The following is a 26,200-nucleotide window of genomic DNA, read 5'->3' as shown; positions in this document are numbered from 1 at the left end:
AGCCCGCCCAACAACGCAAAAAACTCGTCCTCAGGAAACCAAAGAGGAAAACCCCTCAAGTGGTTCATGAGGACGAAGGAGAAGACGATGAGGCGACTGAGGATGGCCTTATCACTAAGAGGAAGAGGGTGGCGCCTTCTTCACCACCTGTTCCACCTCCTCTTCCAACGTCAACACCACCTTCCACGCCGGCTCCACCTCCAACACTGCTTCCTCCCCCAGCTCCCACCTCGCCAGTCCAAGCAGTTCCTCTGGCGGCTGCACTTCCTGTGGTTGAGGCTACCGAGCCCAACTTTATGGAGAACCCCCCGAGCGCCTCCACGCCCTATGTATCAGCTGGAGGGGGTCCTCCTTCAAACGCCTCAACCGCAGATGCTGCACCAGGCAGGGATGAAGGTGCTCACAACTCGCCTATCATCATCACCGAATCCCCGTCGTCGCCACCATGCCAAGAAGCTCCCACTCAACAGCCAGCTCAAGAAGGCGGTGGCGAGAACCAGCAGCAAGCTCCCCTGGTGCCCCCACGAGCAAACCTCTCCCTTGAGGTCAAAAGGGTGTGGGAACCCTTCTCAGCAAAACTCAAGATGATGGCGGAGGATTTTCCCTCCATCATATCAAAAGTTGTGGAGAGTTCCAACAAAAAACTCCAGGATGACATCTTCGTGCTCCAAGAGGAGAATCGCACAATAAGGATTGAGGCGGAGAAGTTATCCTGCAATCTCATGCTCGCGGAGATCGATCACTCCCGAGTGGAGGATGCTATGAGCACCGAGCTCCGGGCGGCACGCAAGGAGGCCACCGATCTACGCCATAAGGTGCAGCTCTTAGCTCAAGAGAAGATCGAGCTGGAGAGCAAGCTGGTCCCTTATCGCGTCAAAGTGGCTGACCTGGAAGCGTTGATCAAAGCAGATGCCGCCAAGGTAAAAAACCTTGAGAAGAGGTCAGCCGATCGGGAGGTCTTCTTGGGGAAAGTTGAGAAGGAGAGAGACGACACCATGGCCAAACTCGCCGAGGCCAAAGAGGAAAATGGGAAGATCACCACACAGCTGGCCCAGGCGCAGGCGGAATCCAAGAAGGTTACTGAAGACCTTCTCCAAGCTCGGGAAACAATTGAAGAACTCAAGAAACAAGCTGAAGAGCTGAAGCAGCAGAACGAGGGGCTCAAGAAGCAGATTGAAGAACTTGAGCTGAGCTCCGCCCAGATTCTCGCTGCTGGATTCGACGCCGCCTTGGAGCAGTTCGCCTGCCAATATCCCGTTCTGGACCTCTCCATGGTGTCTCTCAACAACGAAGTGGTGGACGGGAAGATTGTTCCTTCTGAAGACTGACTGCTTCCCTCCATCCACGATTCCTATGCTTTCTCCTTTAGATATACTTACTTGTAATAAACTTTCCCTTTTCTTGTACATGTATTCTGAACTGGTGTTACTTATGTTATGACATTTTCCGCTTCTTTTCATACTCTCTTCTTGTTAACTTTATCTTCCTTGCACAAATCTCTTTAGACAAATTGACTTAGTAACTTCGCAAACGCAATTGTATACTAATCGCCTCGAACCGTCAGCTCTCGAACAATAATCACTCTAACAACTTGTAACCTCAAGGTAATGAACCTTAGCGTGAAATCACTCTTCAAATAACGAACCTTAGCCCAACTAATGGCTTAAGACACAGCTCATCTGATCTGCCTTATCAAAACGGGTCTTGACTTTCTCGCCATCGCTTGAATTTCTCCTGGTCGCCAAAGACTCTTGGCGATACCAGCTTCCTCTTGCCTTCACAACTTGGCCATTGTTCCTTTCTCTAGGGGTAGAGGCGCCTTTCGGGTCCTTCTCTACTTCCCTGATCTTCAGAACAAGGGACCGGGTGGCTAGGCGTTCTCTTCGAACCTACCTTAGCCACCCTCCGAACTTCTTCCACCCTTTACACCATACCTGAACTCGTTCGAGACGAGAAGGATTTTATCTTTCCTGAACTCGCTCATCGACGAGAAGGTCTTTAACTCGCCTGAACTCGCTCATCGGCGAGAAGGTCTTTAACTCGCCTGAACTCGCTCATCGGCGAGAAGGTCTTTATCTCGTGCCTCTACATTGCCCCAGGGGTTACATCTTCTCTCCCCCAGAAACATTGAGGACTTTTTGCTGGTGCCTCTACATTGCCCCAGGGGCTACATCTTCTCTCCCCCAGAAACACTGAGGACTTTTCATTCTAACTCGCCTGCACTCGCTCGACGGCGAGGAGGTCTTTATCTCTTTCTCGCCTCAGGACGCGCGAGGGCGTTGAGGTCTTTCAACTGGTGCCTCCGTTCGCCGAAAGACGATGAGGACTTTTAACTTTAACTAATGCCGCCAGTCGCCGAAAGACGATGGGGACTTAGAAACTTTTTTAGAAAGCATGCAACATAACTTCAACTTGCCTTAAATCACATATAAGTGACAAGGTCTTTCTTCAAAACTTTCGGAAAACAACAAGCATGCAATCTAAAACACTTTAAACTTTGAAAACTCTTCTTTATTGGGCGGCCTCATTAAAAACCCTCCTTAGGGAAAAAAGAGTGCCCCCTCCAGACTGTTTTAACAGAAACATTGTAAAGCTCTTCGTGTTTGTTTGTACTTACAAAGTTCTTAACTGTAATACAACATGAGGTGTGTGGCGTTCCACGTGCGAGGAATCGCCCCTCCTTCCAAAGTTTCTAAGCGGTAGGCGCCGTTCCCGAGTGCCTCGGTTATTCTGAACGGCCCCGTCCACTTAGGCGACAGCTTGTTCTCCATCTCGTATTGGTGAGCCTTCCTCATCACCAGGTCGCCTTCTCTGAACTGTCTTGGCATCACCTTCGAGTTATATCTTCGTTCAATCCTTCTTTTCACCGCCTTAGCTTTTAATCTTGCCTCCTCCCTGACCTCATCCAGTAAGTCCAGATTCAACCTTCTTTCCTCATTCGAGCCTTCCTCCACGAAGTTCTGGAATCTCGGCGAGCTCTCCTGGATCTCCACTGGAATCATTGCTTCGCATCCATAGACCAGGCTGAACGGGGTCTCATGGGTTCCTGACTGCTCGGTGGTGTGGTACGCCCAGACTATACGGGGTACCTCCTCAGCCCAGCTTCCTTTGGCTTTCTCTAGTCTTCTCTTCAAGCCTCTGAGTAACACCCGATTGGCTGACTCTACTTGGCCATTCGTCTGAGGGTGCTCGACGGATGCAAATACTTGTTGAATTCCCACCCCTTCACACAGCTTCTTCAACAGGTGACTTGCAAACTGAGTCCCATTGTCCGACACCAGGCGCTTGGGCACACCAAACCGGCACACAATGTTCTTCCACACGAAACCCTCGATCTTGTGTGCGGTGATCTGGGCCACTGGGTCTGCTTCGATCCACTTGGTGAAATATTCAATCGCCACCACCAAGTACTTCATCTGCCTGATCGCCAGCGGGAATGGTCCCAGGATGTCGATTCCCCATGTGTGAAACGGCCAAGGGCTGTAAATCGACTTCAACTCCTCAGGAGGCGCCTTGTGCCAATCGGCGTGCTGCTGGCATTGCTTGCAGCACTGCGCATACCTCTTGCAATCTTCTCTCATTGTTGGCCAGTAGTAACCTGCACGGAGAGTCCTTGCGGCCAGAGCTCGACCCCCGACGTGGCTTCCGCATATCCCTTCATGGAGCTCTGCCATAATTCTTGTACATTTCTCGCCGTGCACACATTCCAGGAGTGGATGAGTGAACCCAAACCTGTATAACTCGCCATCAATCATTGTGAACTTGCTAGAATTCTTCTTTATCTTCCTAGCCTCCGTCGGATCCAGCGGGAAAAGGCCATCCGCCAGGCATCGCTTGTACTGCGTTACCCAGGTGTCTGGCTCTTGCGTAGCGCAGACCTATGTCACGTTCACCTTCTCTCCCCAACATGCCCTTATTCTCGGCGATCTCAAGGTTTCTTGAGTCAAAGACCTGTGACTTCTTGCCGCTTTTTCCGTCGACTTGCTTATCTGAAGAACCAGGTGATCTGCCACAAATGCTCTCGGCGTCTTCAGAGTTTCTTGAATCACCGTCCTCTGCCTACCCCCCTTGCCTGAACTGGCGAGCTTAGCTAGCAAGTCAGCTCGGGCATTCTGCTCTATGGGCACGTGCACCACTTCAAAGGAGGCAAAGGAACTCTTCAATTCCTGTACATACTCCAGGTAAGCCGCCATTTGTGGATCTTTGGCCTGGAACCCTGGCTCCCATCTCCTTAGCCAGCAAGATACCGACGATCAGCGCCTCATATTCTGCTTGATTGTTGCTGGCTTTGAAGGCAAACCTCAAAGATTGTTCGATCAGCACGCCGTTGGGTCCCTCCAAGATGACCCCAGCACCGCTACCCTGCTGGTTCGACGACCCGTCCACTGAGAGCACCCAACGAAAGTCATTCCCCTCAACTCGTGTCGCCTCAGACGAGAGCTCGACCACGAAGTCTGCGAAGATCTGCCCCTTGATCGGACCTCGGGGCTCATATTTAATATCAAACTCCGACAGCTCCACTGCCCACTTCACCATCCTCCCAGCAATGTCAGGCTTCTTCAGAACCTTCTGGATGGGCAAGTCGGTCATCACCAGTATCGTGAAGCTATGGAAATAGTGGCGTAACCTCCTTGCCGAAAAGACTACTGCCAGTGCAGCCTTCTCTAGGGCCTGATACCTCGTTTCGGGGCCCTGCAATACCTTACTAAAAAAATAAATAGGCTTTTGAGCCTGATCTTGGTCATGGGCGAGCACCGCGCTCACCGCCCTCTCAGTCACAGCAAAATACAATCTGAGAGGGGTTCCCACCAACGGTTTGCACAAATTCGACGGGCTCGCCAGGTACTCTTTAAGTTTAACGAAGGCCTCTTCGCACTCCTTCATCCAGGTAAACTTGTTGTTCCGCCTTAAGCACTGAAAATACGGATGGCCCTTCTCTCCACTAGCTGACACGAAACGAGACAGGGCGGCCATCCGACCTGTAAGCTGCTGCACTTCCTTCACGGTAGTCGGGCTCCTCATCGCCAAAATGGCAGCGCACTTATCAGGGTTGGCTTCTATTCCTCTTTCAGTTAAGAGAAATCCCAGGAACTTCCCAGCCTCCACGCCAAAGATGCACTTCTCGGGATTCAGCTTCAACCTAAACTTGGCGATCGTAGTGAACAACTCCTCCAAATCCGCAACGTGCTTGCTCTTCTCCGGCGAGGTCACAACCATGTCATCCACGTACGCTTGCACATTCCTTCCCAGCATTGGTGCAAGTACTCGATCCATCAACCTCTGGTACGTGGCCCCCGCGTTCTTCAGCCCAAAAGGCATCACCTTGTAGCAATAGCACGATCTCTCGGTCATGAAGGCAGTCTTCTCTTCATCCATGGGATGCATCTTGATCTGGTTATACCCCGAGAAGGCGTCCAGGAAACTCAGCAACTTACACCCTGCAGCACTGTCCACCAGGGCGTCTATGCTTGGCAAAGGATACGAATCCTTTGGGCAAGCCTTGTTCAAATCGGTGAAGTCGACGCACATGCGCCATTTCCCGTTGCTCTTCTTTACCAGCACGACATTAGCTAGCCACTCAGGGTACTGGACTTCCCTGATATGGCCTGCAGCGAGGAGCTTCCGGGTCTCGTCTCTGATCGCCTGCCTCCTCTCCTCATTGAACTTCCTTCTCCTCTGTCGTACTGGTCTCACCTGGTTGTCCATCGCCAAATGATGGCACAAGAAGTCGGGATCGATCCCGGGCATGTCCGAAGCGGACCATGCAAACGCATCTAGATGCCGCTCTATCACCTTGGCGATCTGGTCCTGAAGTTCAACTTCCAGAGATCTTCCTAGCTTGAAGATCCTTCCCCCGATTTCTGTTTCGAGCCACTGCTCGACGGGTTTTGGTCTGGTTTCTCTGGCGATCACCGCCCTGGCGATTCCCAGCTCCCTCGCTTCCTCAGGGCGATTCCTCGCCTCCTCTTCCTCTAGACCGGCGTTCCCCTCCCCCAGCTCAGCATCTACCATCACCACGTCGCCTCCGGCGGTCTCCTCCATCACCGTCGGCCTGGGCTTCACACCGGGTGGCGGGGTGGTTGTCACGTAACTCACAGACCTTTTGTTTTTCAGGCTATTCTCATAGCACTTCTTTGCTTCTTTCTGGTCGGATTTGATGGTGATCACCACCCCCTCCATAGACGGCAGCTTCACCTTCATGTGCCGGGTCGACGGTATAACGCCTATTCTGTTGAGCGTGGGTCTTCCCAGCAGAATGTTGTATGCTGAGGGAGCATTTACGACTAGGTACTTGATTTTCTCTGTTCTCGAACCCGCCTCATCTGTAAACGTAGTCCTCAACTCAATGTACCCCCTGACCTCCACCTGGTCGCCAGCGAAACCATACAAACGCCCTCCATAGGGCCTCAGCTGGTCAAGGGGCAACTCCAACTGTGTGAAAGTTGGCCAGAACATCACGTTTGCCGAGCTTCCTTGGTCCACCAGAACCCTATGGACCTTCCTTCCCGCCGTAATCAGCGAGATGACTATGGGGTCGTTGTCATGAGGCACGACGTCCCGAAGATCTTGCTTGGTGAACGTAATGTCCACATCCGGCGAGTGGTCCTCAAACATATCCACCGTCATCACAGACCTCGCATACCTCTTCCTCTGTGATGCGGTGCATCCACCACCCGAGAAACCTCCTGCAATGGTGTGGATTTCTCCGTGGGTAGGCATCTCGTGCTGCTGAGTCTCACCACCTGCTAGTTGGGAGCTCGACGCGCCCCCCGTCCTCCTATCCAGCAAGTAGTCATTTAGGAACCCGCTCTTGACCAGATCGTCGAGCTGGTATCCTAAAGCCAAGCATGAATCCACGGTGTGGCCAAAGCCCTGGTGGAATTCGCACCAGGCGTCTGGCTTTGGTCCCAACACCTTATCGCCCACCTTCTCGGGCGCCTTCAACCTAGCTGATATATTGGGAATGGCGATCAGGTCCGCCAGTCCCATGACAAACTTGTGTTTTGGCGGGCGATTGTACTCCCGGCGGGCTGGTTGAGGGCGCCCTTGGCCCCTGCCCTTGTTCTTCCTCGGATCGTAAGGATGGCGAGTCCTCTGATCCCTCCTGGCCGCCGCTGTCTCCAGCACCCTCTGTGGCTGGATCCTGGTCTGGGCACGTGGCCTAGCGGGAGCCACGCTTCCCCTCTTCTCGGCGACCTCACTTTCATCGGCGATGTGGGCCACCGCAAGTCGCCTAACCTCAGCAAATGTGGCAGGGTGAGCCCTGATCAATGCTTCGCAGAATGGTCCTGGCAGCACGCCCTTTTTGAAGGCGTAGACCAGCATCTCTTCGTCTTTGGCTGGCGAGCGGACCATCTGCGCCCCAAAACGATTCAGGTAGTCCCTGAGGGACTCTCCCTGATACTGCCTTATGTCGAACAGATCGTAAGACACCCTGGGCGGTGCTTTGTTCACTATGTACTGCTCGACGAAGATCTTTGAAAACTGTTGGAAGTTGGTAATGTGACCCGTAGGCAGGCTCACAAACCATTCCAGCGCCGTTCCCTGGAGTGTGCTCACAAACATCTTGCAGTACACGGCGTCTGATCCTCCTGACAGCATCATTTGCGTATGGAACGTGGTGAGATGTGCCTCATGATCCTCCACGCCGATAAAAACAGCCTTCACAGGTACCACACTCGCAGGGATAGGTGTGTCGGTAATTGCCTGAGCGAAAGGCATAGGGAAAACGCGAGGCGGCGTTGACGGCGCGACCTCTTCAGCGACTGGGCGCCCTCGCTGCTCCTGAAGAGCTTGACGCAGCTCTTCAGTCACTCTGCTAAGCTCATCGTTCCTGGCCCGAGAGGCGACCAGGTCCTCGTGCATTCTTGCCTGCTATATATGCGAGGCTTCCACATTCGCCTGTAGCGAGCGCATGATTTCCACCATCTGCGCCATAGTCATGGCGCCTTCAGCAGCAATGGGCGCAACTGGACTTGAACGATTGCTTCTCATTTTTCTCATGAAATCTTGACGAATCACAGAGAGCGACGAACAACACCTTCTTCAGCGACGATCGATTCAGCGATCAATCGGTCAGAACTTCGCGAAACCTCGAAGAACCTCAAGAACACAGCAAACCTTCACAGAAACTCGCAACTCCACCAAAAACCAACGCTTCTTCCACGAGAATCCAAACGAGCAACAGAACTCAGATCTCACCGATTAAAAATCGCGTAAGCAGCAAAAAACCCCACCTCACCGAACAAAAACCCAAACGAACGGTGGAAAACGTGAAATTATCGAACAAAACCTAGATGAACAGCGGACAATGGTTGCACCAGCACACAACCACACAGAAACTGCAGAAACCTCCAAGAACTCACGCTGTGGATGGGAACAGGTTTTACACGGCCCCACGGTGGGCGCCTGATGATCCTGCCTGTTGACCAAAACGCTGGAGCTTTGCCTCGTCAAACTTGGATCGACGTATGCGCCGTGTTTGCCTCCGTCCTTCACCGCGATCCACCTCAAGAACCTGCAAAAGACGAAACGGCGCCGCTGCGGCCGATCGTGCTCCGACGCCCAAGTCAGTGACTGAACCACCAATTACTTAAGAGTAAAACTCAAGAACTCTAAGGAACCGTGACCAGTTCTCTCTCAGTGTACTCAAGACTCGCAAGCGTAAAGAAACAATCTGAACGTGCGTACCTCAGAAGTTCGTTGGAAACTCTTATATACCTGGGCACTTTCTCTCTCCTGGCAGTTACACATCTGGACACGTGGCTCACATCCAGCTGTACACGTGCCTTCATCTGGAGCATCCTTGACTTGGGCGCTACTTCTGACTCTTCTTTGGCTAAGTTACTTATGCATGATACTACTCAGTGCATAGTTGCCTTGGAGCGTGATCTCTTCTGGGTGGCAAGTTCGGGTGCCTTCGTACACACCTTCCCTGTGGTCTCGCCGGCCGCCTTCATGATCTGCCTTACCTGTTTCACTGTACATGTTCAAGTAAGCTATCTTCCGACCTCATCCTCTGGCCAGCTGGGAAATGCCTATCTGCCTTTATCTTCGGCGATGTCCCTGTTTCGGCGATCTCTAATCACTTGGTCGCCTGGGTTCACATCTGGCGACTTCATCTTCGACTCGGTGACCGCCGGTTTAGGTGTGATGGAGATCGGAGCACGCCAACTTAATAACTGGCGACTACGCAAACCCCCCGACCTCCTTCCCTTCTGCCAACCAGGTGTCCCATCCAACACGCCTATATCATAGCTCGACGCCACGTCATTACTCCCGACTACCAAGGCGGTACACAAGATAAGACTAGAATAGGAGAAGACACAAGTCTCTCAATCACTCACCAATTTGGAAGAATTTCTTTACTCAAAATATCAAATCTGAATTTCAAGGACTCAACTCCTCCTTTTATAGGAGAAGGACCGGTCATGGGTTTACAAAGAAGCTTACAAAGGAAGCTAACCAAGGTTGCCTTGCAACTCTTCCACTTCTAGCACCTAAAGTGGAGAATGAAGGGATACCTTCTAGACTCTTCCTAAAGCTAATGTCTAAAGATGCTTTACACAAGAGGTATCTTTAGATTTCCCTCTTAACACCTTCCTAAAAACTACTCTATGTATTTAAAATTTTATACAAAAGAAACTACGAAAAGATAAAACATTTGAAGACTACTTCCTAATTCTTTAGTTTTGCTCCTTGTGATCCTTTGAGGTAAAAATGATGATGAGCTAATATGTCTTTGAGCATCTTCAACTTCAACCTCATTCTCTTCTTCTTCTTGATCTCCATCACCCCTCCTTCGGCCACAGATGATCCTTGCCTCGTACTCCTCACATTATTGGTAAGCTCTTAACACGATTGTGAGTGGGACCTAGTTTTATCGGGCCTCACGGTGGGCGCTAAATGTTCTCGCCGGCTGACTCGAACGACAGTCTCTAGACCACCTGTCTCCACCTGAGAATTGAACTTCTTTGGGTTGAAGAACTTCTCACCTGCAAAGACAAAAGGGCGCCTTGGCGGTCGTTCGCACTCCGACACTCAAGTCAGTACTGGGGCCAAGAATCAGTAAGTGTATAAAGTAACGGTGTACCTTGCTAGGGTTCTTACCACCCTTTATATGGTTGTAGCTAGGGTTACTTCTGTTATGTTACCCACATTTAGGGTTCCTAGGAGAACGTCCTTGCGCTGCTATTACACAATCTTAGCGTAATCTGGCACATAAGACTTCCCTTTACTGGAGTGCAACGACTAACAGTATAGAGACCAAGGTACCAACTCATGCACCAATGCTGCGGGGCCATCTGTTCTATGGGTGCTCTAAGTATTCACGTGCCATGCATGCAGTCTTTCCCTGGAAACCCTAACCCTAACGGGCCTTAGCGCCTCCAAGGAACACTTGCTTGTGCCGTACCTGAATGTATCATACACACCCCATGCATGATCCTCTCGTGACTTAAGTCTTTTTGGTATCTGGGTGTTAACTCACGTTAACTCATACTGTTTGTGGGACCCAGCTTACGTGGCCCACCATTACTATCAGTCCACTGATGTCCGAAGTCCGATGTCTTTCTTTGGTGCCGATGACCGAGGTCTGGCCTGTACACAAGCCCCTCAGTCTCGAGCTGTAACTTGTTTCAGCGAAGAGACTAAGCGATTATGCTAGGCGACATACGTGGCACTGGGTGATAGGATGTGAATAGTGCACCGAAACGATGTCTCACTAAATAATTGGTAGTTAAAACCTTGGTTGCTAATTAGATATCAATTTAAAAACCATTTAACAATCATAGAAACTTATTTAGAAACTAATTTTTTTTAGTTTCTAAAATGGTGTCTAATTTAGTTACTATAGCAACTAATTATTTTTTGTTTCTCAAAATTGGTTTCTAGTTCATGTTTTTCTTGTACTGAAATATCTTAAATACATTTAACTCAATAATGTCTGGCAGACCAAAGTTTGGATCATATGAATATTTCATTGCAAATACAATGCTTAATGAGGTTTATAATTTAATAAGAAAGTAAAACTTCAAACAATCAAAACATGCATACTAGCTTTCCAATTCACAGTGAAAATGTTTTTAATCAGCAGAATATAAAAGGGAATTTAAAGAAGCCATATATAATTTCCAACTTAGTGCCTTAGCCAAGCATTAACAAGCTCAAATGTTGGAGTAATGCACCAGGATGGGTCTTCAAGTGCCTGCTGAAATTTGAAAAATAAAAATAAAGGGCTTAGTTCTCAGAAGTGTGTAAATGAAAATAAATAAAATTCTTGTTCACCAAAAGAAAAAAATATCGTTGATGTATTTAAAAAAGCATAAAAACATAAACTATATAATTTATTAACTGCAAAACCCAAACACTAAGATTAGGCTTTTACATAAGTTGATCTTCATCGATCTCAACATCCATTACACAAAGCTTCACTTCATGGCTTCTAAAAGATATTCATGCTATAGTTTTGAAAATAACCACAAGACTGAGAAATAATACGATTCTGATTTAAATTGAGTATCATTTACCTGCATAGTTTGCCCACTTTCAAACACAAAAATAAAAATAAAATCATAAACATCAACATTATTATTGAAATGATAAATAACAACATTGAGTGTGTTTGATTATAATTTTGTTCGCTAGATTTGTTACAATATTTAATTTTCTATTGTAAATTATTGGGCTTTGTTTCTTTGGCCCAACTTTCCTTTTCTATTTTAGTTAGGTCTTAATCTTTCTCTTATATATACACCATGTATTTTACTCTTTAACATACAAGTGAATAAAAGTTTCTTTTATATTTATTTTTCTCTACAATTAGGGTTCATCAAAACCTCTCTTTCTTCATTACGATTACGTGCGATTACTTACGCTACATTAAAGCATCACATCAGACAAGGAATATTCATCTTCATTTACTGTAAAATGGTATCAGAGCTCTTCGAATGAAGAGTTCTGCTGTGCTTCTCTCTGATTTTTATTTCCCTCTTTGCTGTTCTTGGTTATTTTTTTACTGTTCTCTTTCAAAATCTTGATTGGTTTTAAAAATCTTTTAGGCAATGTTTAATGAAAACCCTAGTCTTCATAGTCTTAATAGTAGTCACACTATTACATGCAATTTTTGTGGTAAATATGGTCATACTGAGGCTGTTTGTTTTCACAAAGTGGGTTTTCCTTCTGGTAATGTTAAAACCTCAAAGTTTTCTTTTACTAGAAAAGTCTGCACTTTTTGTAATCGTCTTGGCCACACTGTTGACACCTGTTATAAAAAGCATGGGTTCCCTCCTGGCTACAAATTCACCAATTGGACATCCCAAGCCAATAATATGATTACTACTGACACTTTTTCTGAGCTTTTTCCTAAAGAACAGGATGTAACGTAAGTAATCGCACGTAATCGTAATGAAGAAAGAGAGGTTTTTATGAACCCTAATTGTAGAGAAAAATAAATATAAAAGAAACTTTTATTCACTTGTATGTTAAAGAGTAAAATACATGGTGTATATATAAGAGAAAGATTAAGACCTAACTAAAATAGAAAAGGAAAGTTGGGCCAAAGAAACAAAGCCCAATAATTTACAATAGAAAATTAAATATTGTAACACCCCCTCAAGTTGGGGAGTAGATATTTGTCAGACCCAGCTTGGATTTGAGAGTAGAGAACTGTGCGGAAGCAAGGGGTTTGGTGAATATGTCAGCAACTTGCATTGCATAGGTAATGGGCAGCAGTTTGAGGAGACCAGAGTTAAGTTTTTCACGAACTAGGAAGCAATCAATTTCGATGTGCTTGGTTCGTTCATGAAAAACTTGATTGGAAGCTATTTGAAGGGCAGATTTGTTGTCACAATACAGGGTTGCAGGCTGGGAGAGAGGAAGATGTAAATCCTGAAGGAGGTAAGACAACCATTGTAGCTCACATGTGGTGGTGGCAAGTGCTCTATACTCGGTTTCAGAGGAGCTACGAGAGATAGTAATCAGAGCCATTTTGAGCCTATCCTAGCGAGTATTTGTTGGGCTTATCAGGCCACCCGCTATCGGGCCGCTATCGGACCACCCAAAATATATAGTCCCACGCACGAGTTGGCAGTCTCGGCGTGAGGGGGGTGTGTTGGAGATCCCACATCGACTAGAGATTAGAGCCTTTCATAGTATATAAGTGGGTGCAAACCTCACCCCATTGAGCCGGTTTTATGGGGTTGAGTTTAGGCTTAAAGTCCACTCTTTCTTAATAAGATTTAAAAAGTTTATTGTAAAATATTATTTAAAGACTGATTTTAAGAGTAAAAGTGAAAAAAAATATGCATGCTATAATTTTGAAAATGTTCATGCATAATTTTGAAAATAATACGATTCTGATTTAAATCGTATTTATTTTTCACAAGAGTGAGAAAATAACCTGCATAGTTTGCGCACTTTCAAACACAAAAATAAAAATAACAACATAAACACCAACATTATTATTGAAATGATAAATAACAACATTGAGTGTGTTTGATTATAATTTTGTTCACTAGATTTAAAAAGTTTATTGTAAAATATTATTTAAAGACTGATTTTAAGAATAAAAGTGTAAAAAAAGATGCATAAGGAAAAAGATAAAAAGAAAACTAGAAGTAGAAAAACCGAAAAACTGAGACGTTTTTTCAAACTAAAAAACTAAATTTCAAAATCTATTTTAATCAAATAATTTCTTTGTTTTTAGTATTTAAGAACATAAAGAAGTTTTCGAAAACAGGAAGCAAGCAGGGTTTGTTGCCTCCAAATAAATAAAAATATATTATTTTCATTGATATATATACAATGAAATAAAAAGATTTAGAGACTCGCAAAGAAACACTATTTAAACTTAAAACATGCCTTTTAAATACTTATTTTTTAAAAACCACTTATTTAAAATATACAGATTTCACAAACATATAAAAAAAGTATACACCAGTTTAATTTATTAAGAAATAACTTATTTTAAAGAATAATCATAAAAAAATTAGTTCTAGATACTATCATTATTTGTTAATTTTAATTTAATGAATAGATATTAGAGAAGTAATAAATAAAAACTTGTGTATCATATAAATAATAAAAGGACTAAAACATCATTACCTGCTAAGTTTTATCCACGGTAAGTAGTTTGAGAAAGACCGCTACTTTGACATGAACATTGTTTGCTAAATTGTTTAAGAAGTTGAAATAGGCATGTCGCCAAGAACGCTTGAATAAAATTGAGCCGAATACCATCCAGAAGCTTACAACAAATCCAAATGCCATACTTATGAAAAAATCATTATTGAACAATGAATATTCATCTTCATGAACTTCGGCATTTGAAGGTTCCTCTTTAATACACAATGTCTCCAGTGGTAATCCACAAAGATCGAGATTATCCTCATAACTCGATGGATTGAAACTTTGTAATTGTGTGCTAATTGGAATTTTTCCAGATAAATAGTTATGTGACAAATCTAACATGCCGAGACGGTCAATTTGAGTAAGACTAGTAGGAATTGAACCAACTAATTGGTTTCTTGAAAGATCCAAAAATTCAAGCGATGCAAGCTTTCCAATATTTGAAGGAATGTTTCCTATTAAATTGTTTCTTGATAAATTCAATGAAACCAATTCAAATAAATCCTCTATTTCCACTGGAATTTCTTTTGAAAAGTGATTGCTTGAGAGATCAATGCTTCTTAAAAGAGACAACCCATTGTTCATGAACATTTGTTTTGAACCTTTCCACATGAAAAAATCATTCAAAAAAAACAAATCAGAGCCACTCATTATCCCTATTTTAAAATCATATTGATGATCATCGTTTGAAACCTTTTTAGCCATTGCAACAAAAAATTTTATGCATTTAGGAATTTGTCCAAATAAGTTGTTGATTGAGAGATCCAAGAGCTGCATATTTTTGAGATAGCAAATTTGTGTTGGTAAAGTTCCATAAAAGTTATTACTTCCCAAAATTAAAATTTGTAGCTTTTTCAAATTACTCCCAATCCAAGCAGGAAAAGGTCCAGTTAATTTGTTTTCTGCCAGATCTAACATTACAAGCTTTGTGCATCTCCTCAAAGAAAAAGGGATCTCATTTGTTAAGTTGTTGTTTCTCAACAACAATGCTTGAAGATGAAAAAGTAAACCCATTGAAGTAGGAACCTTTCCTAAAAATTTATTGTGACTCATATCCAAATAAGTTAATGACTTGAAATGACTCCAACAATTTGGAATTTTCCCGGATAATTGATTATGTGAAAGGTCCAACAGGTATAAAGTCTCAATTGTACCATTCCCACATAAAAACAAAATAGAATTTGAGAATTTATTTTTGGATAAATCGAGATTAAAAGAATCTCGAAGGAATAGAGGAATAGGGCCTTCAAATTGATTTGATCCAAGTAACATCTCATAAAAATGATTCTTTTGTGGAAAATTTGGAATTATACCTTGTAAATTGTTGTATGAAATATTAATATGCAACCAATCGTTTAATAATGGTAATTTAGCCCAAAACCACTCTGGAACAATATCTGATATTGAAGCATTTGAAATGTCAATAATGAAAAATTTATTTTGTGTCTGCAACCATTTGGGAAATGTTGGACCTAGCTTGCAAGATCTCAAATTTATGGTGAGCAACTGAAAAGGTGGGACCCAATTTTGGGTAAATGTCAAGGACAATGAGTTGTCAGATAAAAACAGTCGTTGTAACTTGGACATATTAGCGAAATGGTAGTCAGTGAGAACACCTTTTAAAGAATTTGACTCCATGTAGAGTTTCTCTAACTGTGGTGGAAATTGAATATCCTCAGGTATCTCTCCATTTAGCTTATTTTGAGAAAGATATAACTCTTTTAAGGATGTGAATGTTGAGAAGTCAGGTAGTGTGCCATTGATCTGGTTCGTATCTAGATATAATTTTTCTAATGAATATCTAGCACATCCAGACAAATGATGGATTATCCTCGGAAACTCTTCACTCAAGCTATTTCGTGACATATCCAATAAACGTAAAGCACATGCATTCCCAAATGATTTTGGAATTCCACCTTCAAAATTGTTTAAGTTGGTAAACAAATACTCCAATGAAGATGGCAATTTGCTACCTTCAGATATTTTTCCACTTAATTGATTTTGAGTAAGATCTAATCTTTTCAAAGTTAAAAATACTGAAAGGTCAGGAAGCGTACCATTTATCTTATTATTACTCAAGCTCAATTCTTGTAATGAGTTTCTAACACATCCAGATAAGTGATGAATTATCAGTGAAAACTCTTCATTCAAGTTATTAGAAGATATATCCAATGAGCGCAAAGCACATGCATTCCCAAATGATTTTAGAATTCCACCTTCAAAAAAGTTCATTTGAATTGAGAAGGACTCCAACTGAGGTGGTAATATGATGTCTCGAGATATCTTTCCACTTAAATGATTTTGTTCCAGAAACAATATTTTTAAAGATGAAAATACTGAAAGCTCAGACAAAGTGCCAGTGATGTGATTACTTGACAGATCCAATTCTTGCAATGAGTGTTTAACGCAACCACTAGACAAATGATCAATAATGGATGTGAGGTCTTCACTCAAATTGTTTTGATTCAAGTATAAAGAAGATAAGGTGCATATATTCGTGAAGGATTTCAAATCCCTGGCCTTGAAATAATTATAGGAGAGGTCAAGGTTCCTAAGCGAATTCATGACCATGCCAAAATGACTTGATGTGGAACCCTCCAAGAAGTTACCATCAAGGTTAAGCTCAACAAGGTTGGAAGTGAAGTTTGAGACCCAGTGGAATACCATTGGTGATGTGAAGGTGTTTCCGGAAAGATGAAGGACGGAGAGGGAAGTAGAAGAATTGAAATGAGAAGGCTTGGATGACATAATGAAATGATCAGAAAGGCTACAATCTTTTAAATCTAGTTCTCTTAGTTTTGGTAGGTTGAGAATCGCTTGCAACCAACTATGAGAACGATCAAGACTTGATACAGAGTACAAGTAAAGATGAGTTAAAGAAATGAGATTTGAGAGCCACTGACCTCCATCGTCAATTTTGATACCATTTCCTTTAAAAGAATTAAATCGGATATCAAGGTATTGCAACTGAGAGAGATTTCCAAGCTGAGATGGTATATTTCCTTCAAAAGAATTCCTTGCAAGATAGAGCTCATGCAACTGGGAGAGATTTCCAAGCTGACAAGGGATTGAGCCCTCCAGAGAATTTTGACCAAGATTTAAGTATCTCAAATGAGAAAGAGAGCCAAACAGAGTTGGAATTTCTCCGCCAAAAACACATGAAGAGAGATCAAGGTATTTCAAGTTTGTCAGAGAACCAAGAAACTCTGGGATGTGACTGTCTTGAAAATCATTGGAACTGAGGTTCAAATACTCTAATTGTCGCAACTCCATCAACGATTTCTGGATCTCTCCCCTCATATAACGATTAGTTATTTCTTCAGTTATTTCTTCATAAACATCAAATTCTCCAGGAAGGTGGAGGCCTAGAACATGGGCGGTGAGGTTGCTGCAGCGAATCCCCTCCCACTGGCAGCAGTCGGGAGTGGTCCAGGAGGAGAGCATGCCGTCGTCGACAATGGCAGCCTTGAATTGGAGGAGTGCTTCCCTCTCCTTTGGAATGCATGTCGTTTGGTGTTCTCCATTAACAACCTGCAACACCACACACACCATAAACATCATCAATCTCAAACCAACTGGATTCGTCATTGAAGCTGTTGTGGGTGTGATCGTGACAGAGAAAGAGTGATGGATGAAATGTGGTGAGTATTAAAACTATATTGCTTTTGATGACTTAACCACTCTCCATAACCCTATATATAACATTCTATGCATCCATAGGAAAAAAACGACCAAACTAAAAATGAGTTCTACGAATGCAACTATTCTAAAAGAAATCAAACTATAATTACAAAATTATTTAGCAAGACCATAAAACTTTTCCAGAGCTAAACAATTATTATTTCTATTTTGATTTTTCACAACTTCAGATTTTGTTATATTTACTTTTGCTTAAGTGTTATTAAACATAAACGAAACTTTGTACCATATTTATTGTTTTCCTGTTCTTTCATTCTTTTTTATATTTGAACCATTTAAATATGAATTTTAACAAAAGACAAATCTATATTTAGATATAAATATATTATAACATTTATGTTTTACAAATACAATTTTCTTTGTGTACTTGTATAGAATTTAAAATTTAAACAGTATCTATTATTAGCGGAACTATTGATACTTCAACTTCGATCGTGTTTTCATCTCTGTCTATAGGGTGTTCGATCCTTAGTTCTCTGTCGGGAGTGTACTTGTAAAAGGTTCTCCAACGATGAACTAAGTTCTCTGTTTCAATGTAATTAGTATATTGATAAAAGCATACTTTATTATTGTATAATTGTCCTATTTAATGTATATTATAACTTAAATGAATTTATCTTATTTGTTGCATATCTTTTTAATATAACTTGATGTGTTAATTCTATTCGGTTAGATGGCTCACACTATATTATGTGATCTGTCTGACGTGACCAATAGATTTTGCATATTTATAAAAATTAGACATCAAAGTAAAACATGTAATATGACGTGACCAATAAACTTTACATATTTATAAAATTTAGACATCAAAGTAAAACATGTAATATATATTAGTTTATCCTTAATTTCGTAGTAAATCTATATTTGTCAACCATAATTCATAGAGGTAACATTTTTATAATTTGCAGTATATTTATTCAACTCTAGTAAAATTGTCTCTCATAGAGATTTTCTGTATAATATTTCTATCTGTTTAACTGCCAAAATTTATAAGTTTAAAATTTTAGTTTTGTAATATATAAGTTAAAGTAATTTTTGCTGATGAAAAAAAAAATGAGTTAAATATGGCGAAGTTGCTAATACTCAATTTCTGTACCCTCCATTAAAAGCACTCAAAAATTACAAACCACTACAAGTGGAAAAATCCAATTTATCTAATGTTGGCGTCGGTAATTTAATGTTAAAACTACACTGTAGCAAGTGGGACTCGAAGCCAAGTCCCTTGAGATATGTCCATAGAAGCCTTAACCACTACACCAGTCAAGTTTTGTTGTCATGTTGTGATTATTATTATATTTATAAGTATGATTATCAATATTAATAAAATTCTTCATATATTAAATATCATCATTATTATTAATATTATTAATATTATTAAATATTATTAATATTATTAATATTATTAAATATTACTAATATTATTAATATTATTAATATTATTAAATATTACTAATATTATTAATATTATTAATATTATTAAATATTACTAATATTATTAATATTATTAATATTATTAAATATTACTAATATTATTAATATTATTAATATTATTAAATATTACTAATATTATTAATATTATTAATATTATTAAATATTACTAATATTATTAATATTATTAATATTATTAAATATTACTAATATTATTAATATTATTAATATTATTAAATATTACTAATATTATTAATATTATTAATATTATTAAATATTACTAATATTATTAATATTATTAATATTATTAAATATTACTAATATTATTAATATTATTAATATTATTAAATATTACTAATATTATTAATTATTATTAATATTATTAAATATTACTAATATTATTAATATTATTAATATTATTAAATATTATTAAATATTATTAATATTATTTAATATTATTAAATATTAGTAATATTATTAAATATAATTAATATTATTAATATTATTAAATATTAGTAATATTATTAATATTATTAAATATTAGTAATATTATTAATATTATTAAATATTATTAATATTATTAAATATTATTAATATTATTAAATATTATTAATATTATTAATATTATTAAATATTATTAATATTATTAAATATTATAAAATATTATTAATATTAATATGATTTATATTATTAATATAATACTATTTATATTATTTAAATTATTATATTAATATTAATAATAGGTATAAATTAGTTATGGTTATTATTATTTATGAATATGAATTATGTTTTTATAATTTTTCATATTATATTAATGTTTTTAATATTATGTATATAATTATTATGATAATAGTTGGTAGGTAATAGAGATCAGTGGGTGATAGTTCGTAGGTAATAGAGATTTGTGAGTAATAGTTGGTAGGTAATAGAGATCCGTAGGTAAAAGTTGGTAGGTAATAAGATCCATAGGTAATAGTTGGTAGGTAATGTTGAATTTACCTACGGATTCAAAATTCGTGGGTAATAGTTCGTAGGTAGTGCTGAATTTACCTACGGATTCAGAATCTGTAGGTAATGTCCGTAGGTAATGTTGTTCGTAGGTATGTTGTTCGTAGGTAATATCCGTAGGTAATGCTGAATTTACCTACGGACTCAGATCCGTGGGTAAAAATCCGTAGATAATACTGATTTTTTTTGTAGTGAACAAAACAAAAATCTTAATAAGTTTTAAGTTATATAAATATATAATAATATAATAATAACTTAAGTTTTTTGCAGGTAGAGAGCAAGATGCAATTGAAGACAGTGGTGGAAAACACTTGTCCAGGGACACCCTCTTCTGCTTATAATTCTTATTTCTCTTACTAAAATGGTTTTTATAACTTATTAATAATAAAACTTCAAAAATAAATATCATTAAAAAAATTATTAAATAAAATTATTTTTAAAATAAAAAATAATTAATTACTATATTTATTAAATTCAATACTATTTCATAAATTAAAACATTATCTAAATTAATTTCTATTATTAATAAATAATTTTTAAATTAATATCTAAATAATTACTAAAATTTTAGTTATCAATTTTAAAATTTAAATAATTAGTAACTAAAAATCTTAATAACTAATTAGATATTAATTTAAAAATTATTTATCATTAATAAAAATAATTTAAAAACTAATAATTTTTTTATCTTTAAAATAAAATTTAATTTAATTAATATAAGAATTAATTATTTTTACTCTATAAAATTATTTTTTATTTAATAAATTTTTAGTAATATATTTAAAATAAAATATAAACAATCTATGTTTACAAGTCTCATTTTACTTTCATTTGTTTTTTTTTTTTATGTTTGTACTATTTTATGTGAACATTATTTTATTTAGATGGTTTATACTATTTAAAAAAAAAAAACTTTGAAAAGACTTGAGCAATCCCATTCCATGTGTGGAAATTTGTAGGAAGTGCATTGCCCATTCTATCACGAACAAAGAAAACAGAAAGACTCGGAAAAGACTTGGAAAAAAATGGAAGCATGATGACGTAAATCAATAAATGTGGAAATTGTTTAGCAGGATGGTCCCTTATACCACTTTTTCCTACAAAAGACTTTGAAAATTGGGTCATCTCATTACACTAAACTCAATACAATCACATGTAGGACAAATTTCATGTTCAACCCACCAAACCTCCAACTAATTTAATCTTAATCCCTAAACTTAATTTAACCATACAAAATATACATTACAATTCAATCAATGAAATCTAATTCTTTTCTCAAATTTGAAATTTCAGTTAAAAATGACTTTTTATTCCAACATGACCCATACAAAATTATCATCATTTATAAATGACACATACAGAATATTATAGCCATCCACTTATGTTTTAATTCAACTCTAAACATAAATTAAATTGGTAATTACAACTACAACTCAAGTTTCAAGAACAAATTTCAATTTATCTTGATTCAAAATAATTAATTTTATTTCTCTCATAAAAGTTAAACTTTAAAATATTATTTTATTCTATTCTCCACACTGAATATGATTGTATAATTTCCAAAGTTCTTTCTCAAACATAACCTTTAAATTCAAACTCATCTAACATATGAAATCTTTAATTGAAACAGATCTCAAATTTAATATAAACTTGACAATAAATCATTTTTCTATTTATTCATTTCCCAAAAAATTCCACTAAAGTTACATTAATACTTCTACTTTAACGATAGTTTCCCCCAATTGTTGTGTTTCATAACTTAGAAAAACTAAATATTTTTTTAACTTGCTTTATAAATCAATCATATCATTATAAATCTAAATGAACAGAGATTAATCTAATCAATGCAGATCTCATATGTGAGTTCAAAATCCCATACATGTAAAACTCACTAAAATAAAATTTTAACTCTTAATTTTTTTTAAAAGAAACATCTATGCTAAACTAGAATCAGGTATCATAAATAGAACTTAATCTAAATACTAACAATTTTAATTTATAAAATAACTTCTAAATCAGTTTCTATGATAATTAAATATATATTTTATATCAATTTTTAATTTAATAAATTTCTTATTGTATTTTTTATGAAATTACTGATATAATAAATTTAATTTTAATATATGTTGAAACTGTATCTTGCCTCCAATAGTTTGATTAGTAATAATAAATTTAATAGTCTGGCTGAAATAAAAACAACTAAAATTTTAAACAATAAAAATGTTAAAAATAATAAATTACCGTATGACTTATTTCTTCTTAAAAGAAAATTAGTTATTTATTCTAAGCGTGAAAGAAAAGAAGAAACTCAAAGTGAAGAGAGTTTGTGGGGTAGACTTGGAAAAGTCCCCAAGTTTTCGTCAACCCCTCACATTACGAATTTGTGGCTGATATTAATATCTAATAATACATAGATGGCCAGATATGCTTTCAAATCTATAAAATTTAATAAATACATAATTTTTAGGTTTACCCTTTTTTTAGGATATTATTCTTTAATTTTTTTAACTTCTTTTATACTTATTTATAATCTAACCATTATATAAAAAAAATACATAATTTTTATAATTTTCGTTGATGTCATTTTTCAATTAACAACTTTACCCTTTAAATAATAACAAATAAATAAATAATTTTTTATTTCAAAATTGTACTGAGCAGGAGTTTGGTTCTCGGTACTCTTCTGAGAATATCTCAGTCCTCGATTAGGACCGGCAAGTGATCAACTCGGCTATTGGGTCCGGGTTTGGATTATGCGTTTGGCCCAGTTAAAGGGGCCTATTGAAAATTAGCACAATGTGGTTGTCGTACGAAGGGGAGGGCCCATTGTGTGTATGTGCTTATAGATAAATGTGCGTGTTTGTTGCTTATCACGTGTGCATTCATTATTTATTGCATGTTGGTTACGTATTAAATATTTTGTTGATAGTTGCCGATAATAACCCTAAAAAGATAAGGGTGTGCACTCATAACAGAATGTTATAAAAGGAGATTGAGTCTCTAGGTGAAGATACGTTGTTTTTGCACACTTTACTAAACTGGTACTTTTGGTGAGCCCTAACTGACTTGATCGTTGGAGTGTAATCAACAGGTAGGACGTCCTCTGTCACAACGGAGCCATATTCTAGGGCGGTAAAGAGATGTGAATTAGATTCCAGAAGAGGCAAATCCAGGAGGAGGTGCTCAACCTAAGTCAACCGGCGAGAACATTTGGCGCCCACCGTGGGGCTCGATAAAACTTGATCCCATCCACAGTTGTGTTTGAATTTTCTGATGAGATGAGAAACACCAGGCAAGTGCCATTGGGACCAGAAGGAGTCGAGGCTCCCACATTGCAGCGGCTTATGGAGACGATAAGGACTCTTCATGAGGGTAATGAGTAGTCCAGACAGGAGCAGGAAAGCTTATGAGAAGAGTTGCGGCAAACCAATGAAGAGTTGCGCAGGGACCTACAACAACGTGACCCACGTCCTGTAAGGGAACGAGGGGTAAACCTGCCGATAAGGGATTGTCCTGAGCCCTTTTCATGAGCGATAATGGACAAGTTGGTGCCAACATATTACATTGCGCCTAAGATCATCTTCACAGGAGTGGAAGACCTTGAAAATCATCTCATGACCTTTAATGCCCAGATGATTGTTTTTGAGCCAAGATGTCCATGAGTACCTTTACAAGTACAACTTTGTAGTGGTTTAATGGACTCCCTGATAGACACATAACCTCTTTCGCACAGTTTGCGAAGCTATTCCAAGAGCAGTTCTCTGCCAACCAGGTCAAACCCCCAGTATTGTATGACCTCTTTACTATCTGGCACATAGAAGGGGAAACGCTGAAGGAGTACTTGAACAGGTTATGGGTGCTCACTGTGAGACTCCAGACCCATGATGAAAATGTGATGGTCACCGCCTTTTTGCAAGGAATTGCAGCAGAACCATTCAGTGACTCCCTGATCAGGAATTCGGTGGAGACATTTTTCGAGATCCGATGAAGGGTTTGCCAACATTAATGCCAAGGAAGCTATGGCCGTGAAGAATGGCAAGTTGTATTCCAAGTCAAAGGGCAGGGAGGAGGAGATTCGTCCCAAGTTCCGAATATCATACAAAGAGCTGACAGTTATACCCGGAGTAGCATAGAAGCTAAGGTTTCCCCAAAAGGCTGGTAGAAATTTAGGGTCGAGAAAAGATATTTGGTGTGAATTCCACAAAGGATTTGGGCACGACATCGAACGGTGCCTAGCTCTAGGTCATCAGTTGGCCGAGTTGCTGAAAGAAGGTTTCTTGAAAGAGTATTTGGAAACCAATAAGGAAGAACCTCAGGGGAAGCTACCCTAAGAAAGCAGGCGCATGAAATACCCGTACATGCAGAGTTGAACACAATCTAGGGGGATTCTCGAGAGCGGGTAGCACTGCCACCAAACGTAAAAGGTATGCGAGAGCCATAATGTCTTTGGACACAAGAAACCTTGATGATTCCCCCGAGCCCAACCACTATTTTACGAAATCTGATTTAGGAGATGTAGTCCCCCATGACAACGACCCAGTGGTGGTATCTGTCGTCATGGTTGGAAGGAGGGTGCACCGAGTTCTCATTGACCAGGGAAGCTCGACAAATGTGATGTTCTGGTCGACGTTTATTAATTTGTGAATATCTCCCGACCAGTTGAGGCCTCATGCCTGGTGGGCTTTGCGGGAGATTAGGTGGAGGTACGGGTACGTTGATATAAGGACGACCTTTTCTGATGACAAAGCCGCAAAAACCATTGTTATAAGGTACGTTGTAATTAATACACCTTCGGCTTATAATTTGCTTTGGGTAGGCCCTCTTTGAACAAATTGGGGGCGGTGGCCTCCACGAAGCACATGAAGATGAAGCTGCCTTCACTTGAAGGAGAAGTGATCGTTATCAAGTCTGATCTGAAGGCTGCTCGAAAATGCTATGAGAGTAGCTTGAAGAACAGGAGGGGTCGTACTCGGCGGCCATCATTCAAGAAGGAGGAGTCGTTGAAGTCTTGGAAACTGAAGTTACCAACGGGCGACGACCAGGGCCCGCGAGCGACATTCAAGAAAAAGTGATAGGTGGAAAGGTGTTCAAGCTGGGTGCTTCATAGATCCGATATTGCAAGACAAGATAGTTGAAGTAATAGTGAAACACATGGACGCATTCACATGGTCCGCTGCCGACATGCCTAGGATAGACCCCAACTTTCTATGCCATAGACTTACGATGGATGATAGGGTTCGACCAGTGGTCCAGAGTAGGAGGAAATTCAACAACGAGAAACGCCTGATTATAAGGGCGAAAACGCAGAAGCTATTGAGTGCCAACCATATCAGGGAAATCCAATACCCTTAGTAGTTGGCAAACGTGGTATTGGTGCATAAGGCTAATGGAAACTAGAGGATGTGCATCAACTTCATGGACTTGAATAAGGCCTGTCCTAAGGATTCGCATCTGTTGCCAAGCATCGATTCCTAAGTTTACAATGCTTCAGGTTGTCGTTTACTGAGCTTTCTGGATGCGTTCTCGAGGTACAACTAGATCCGCACGCACCCTAATGATGAAAGCAAGACTCTCTTTATGGCCGAGTTTCCAAGCTACTGTTACAAGGTCATGCATTTTGGCCTTAAAAATGTTGGTGCCACATACCAGAGATTGATGGACAGAATTTTGGCTCCCCTTTCAGACGAAATGTGCAGGAATATGTGGACGATATGGTTGTCATGTCCTTAGAGAAAGATCAACATGTTAGTGACTTATAAGAGTTCTTCACAACGATAGCCAAGTACAATTTGAAGTTGAACCCAAAGAAGTGTGTGTTTGGGGTGGAGAAAAGAAAGTTTCTCAGATTTCTGTTAACTGAAAGGGGTATAAAGGCCAACCCCGAAAAATGTGCTACGATTATAGAGATGCGGAGTCCCTTTAACATTAAGGAGGTCCA

General features: G+C 39.7%; 1 protein-coding gene across 1 annotated transcript; it reads right to left on the bottom strand.

Annotated features, from left to right (window-relative positions):
* Positions 1-15,367: 15,367 nt before the first annotated feature.
* Positions 15,368-17,776, bottom strand: LOC137836474 (receptor-like protein EIX1). Its single transcript, XM_068645170.2, is given in 2 exon segments — positions 15,368-15,531; positions 15,534-17,776. Coding segments are annotated over 2 exon segments (2,217 nt in total). The 5' UTR covers positions 17,716-17,776; the 3' UTR covers positions 15,368-15,496.
* Positions 17,777-26,200: the final 8,424 nt, after the last annotated feature.

This window comes from Phaseolus vulgaris, chromosome 4, assembly GCF_051622355.1.
Source record: "Phaseolus vulgaris cultivar YP4 chromosome 4, ASM5162235v1, whole genome shotgun sequence".
In the NCBI taxonomy this organism is placed as follows: domain Eukaryota; kingdom Viridiplantae; phylum Streptophyta; class Magnoliopsida; order Fabales; family Fabaceae; genus Phaseolus; species Phaseolus vulgaris.
The sequence above is the reverse complement of the archived record's forward strand: the minus strand, read 5'-3'. Positions and strand labels throughout refer to the sequence as shown.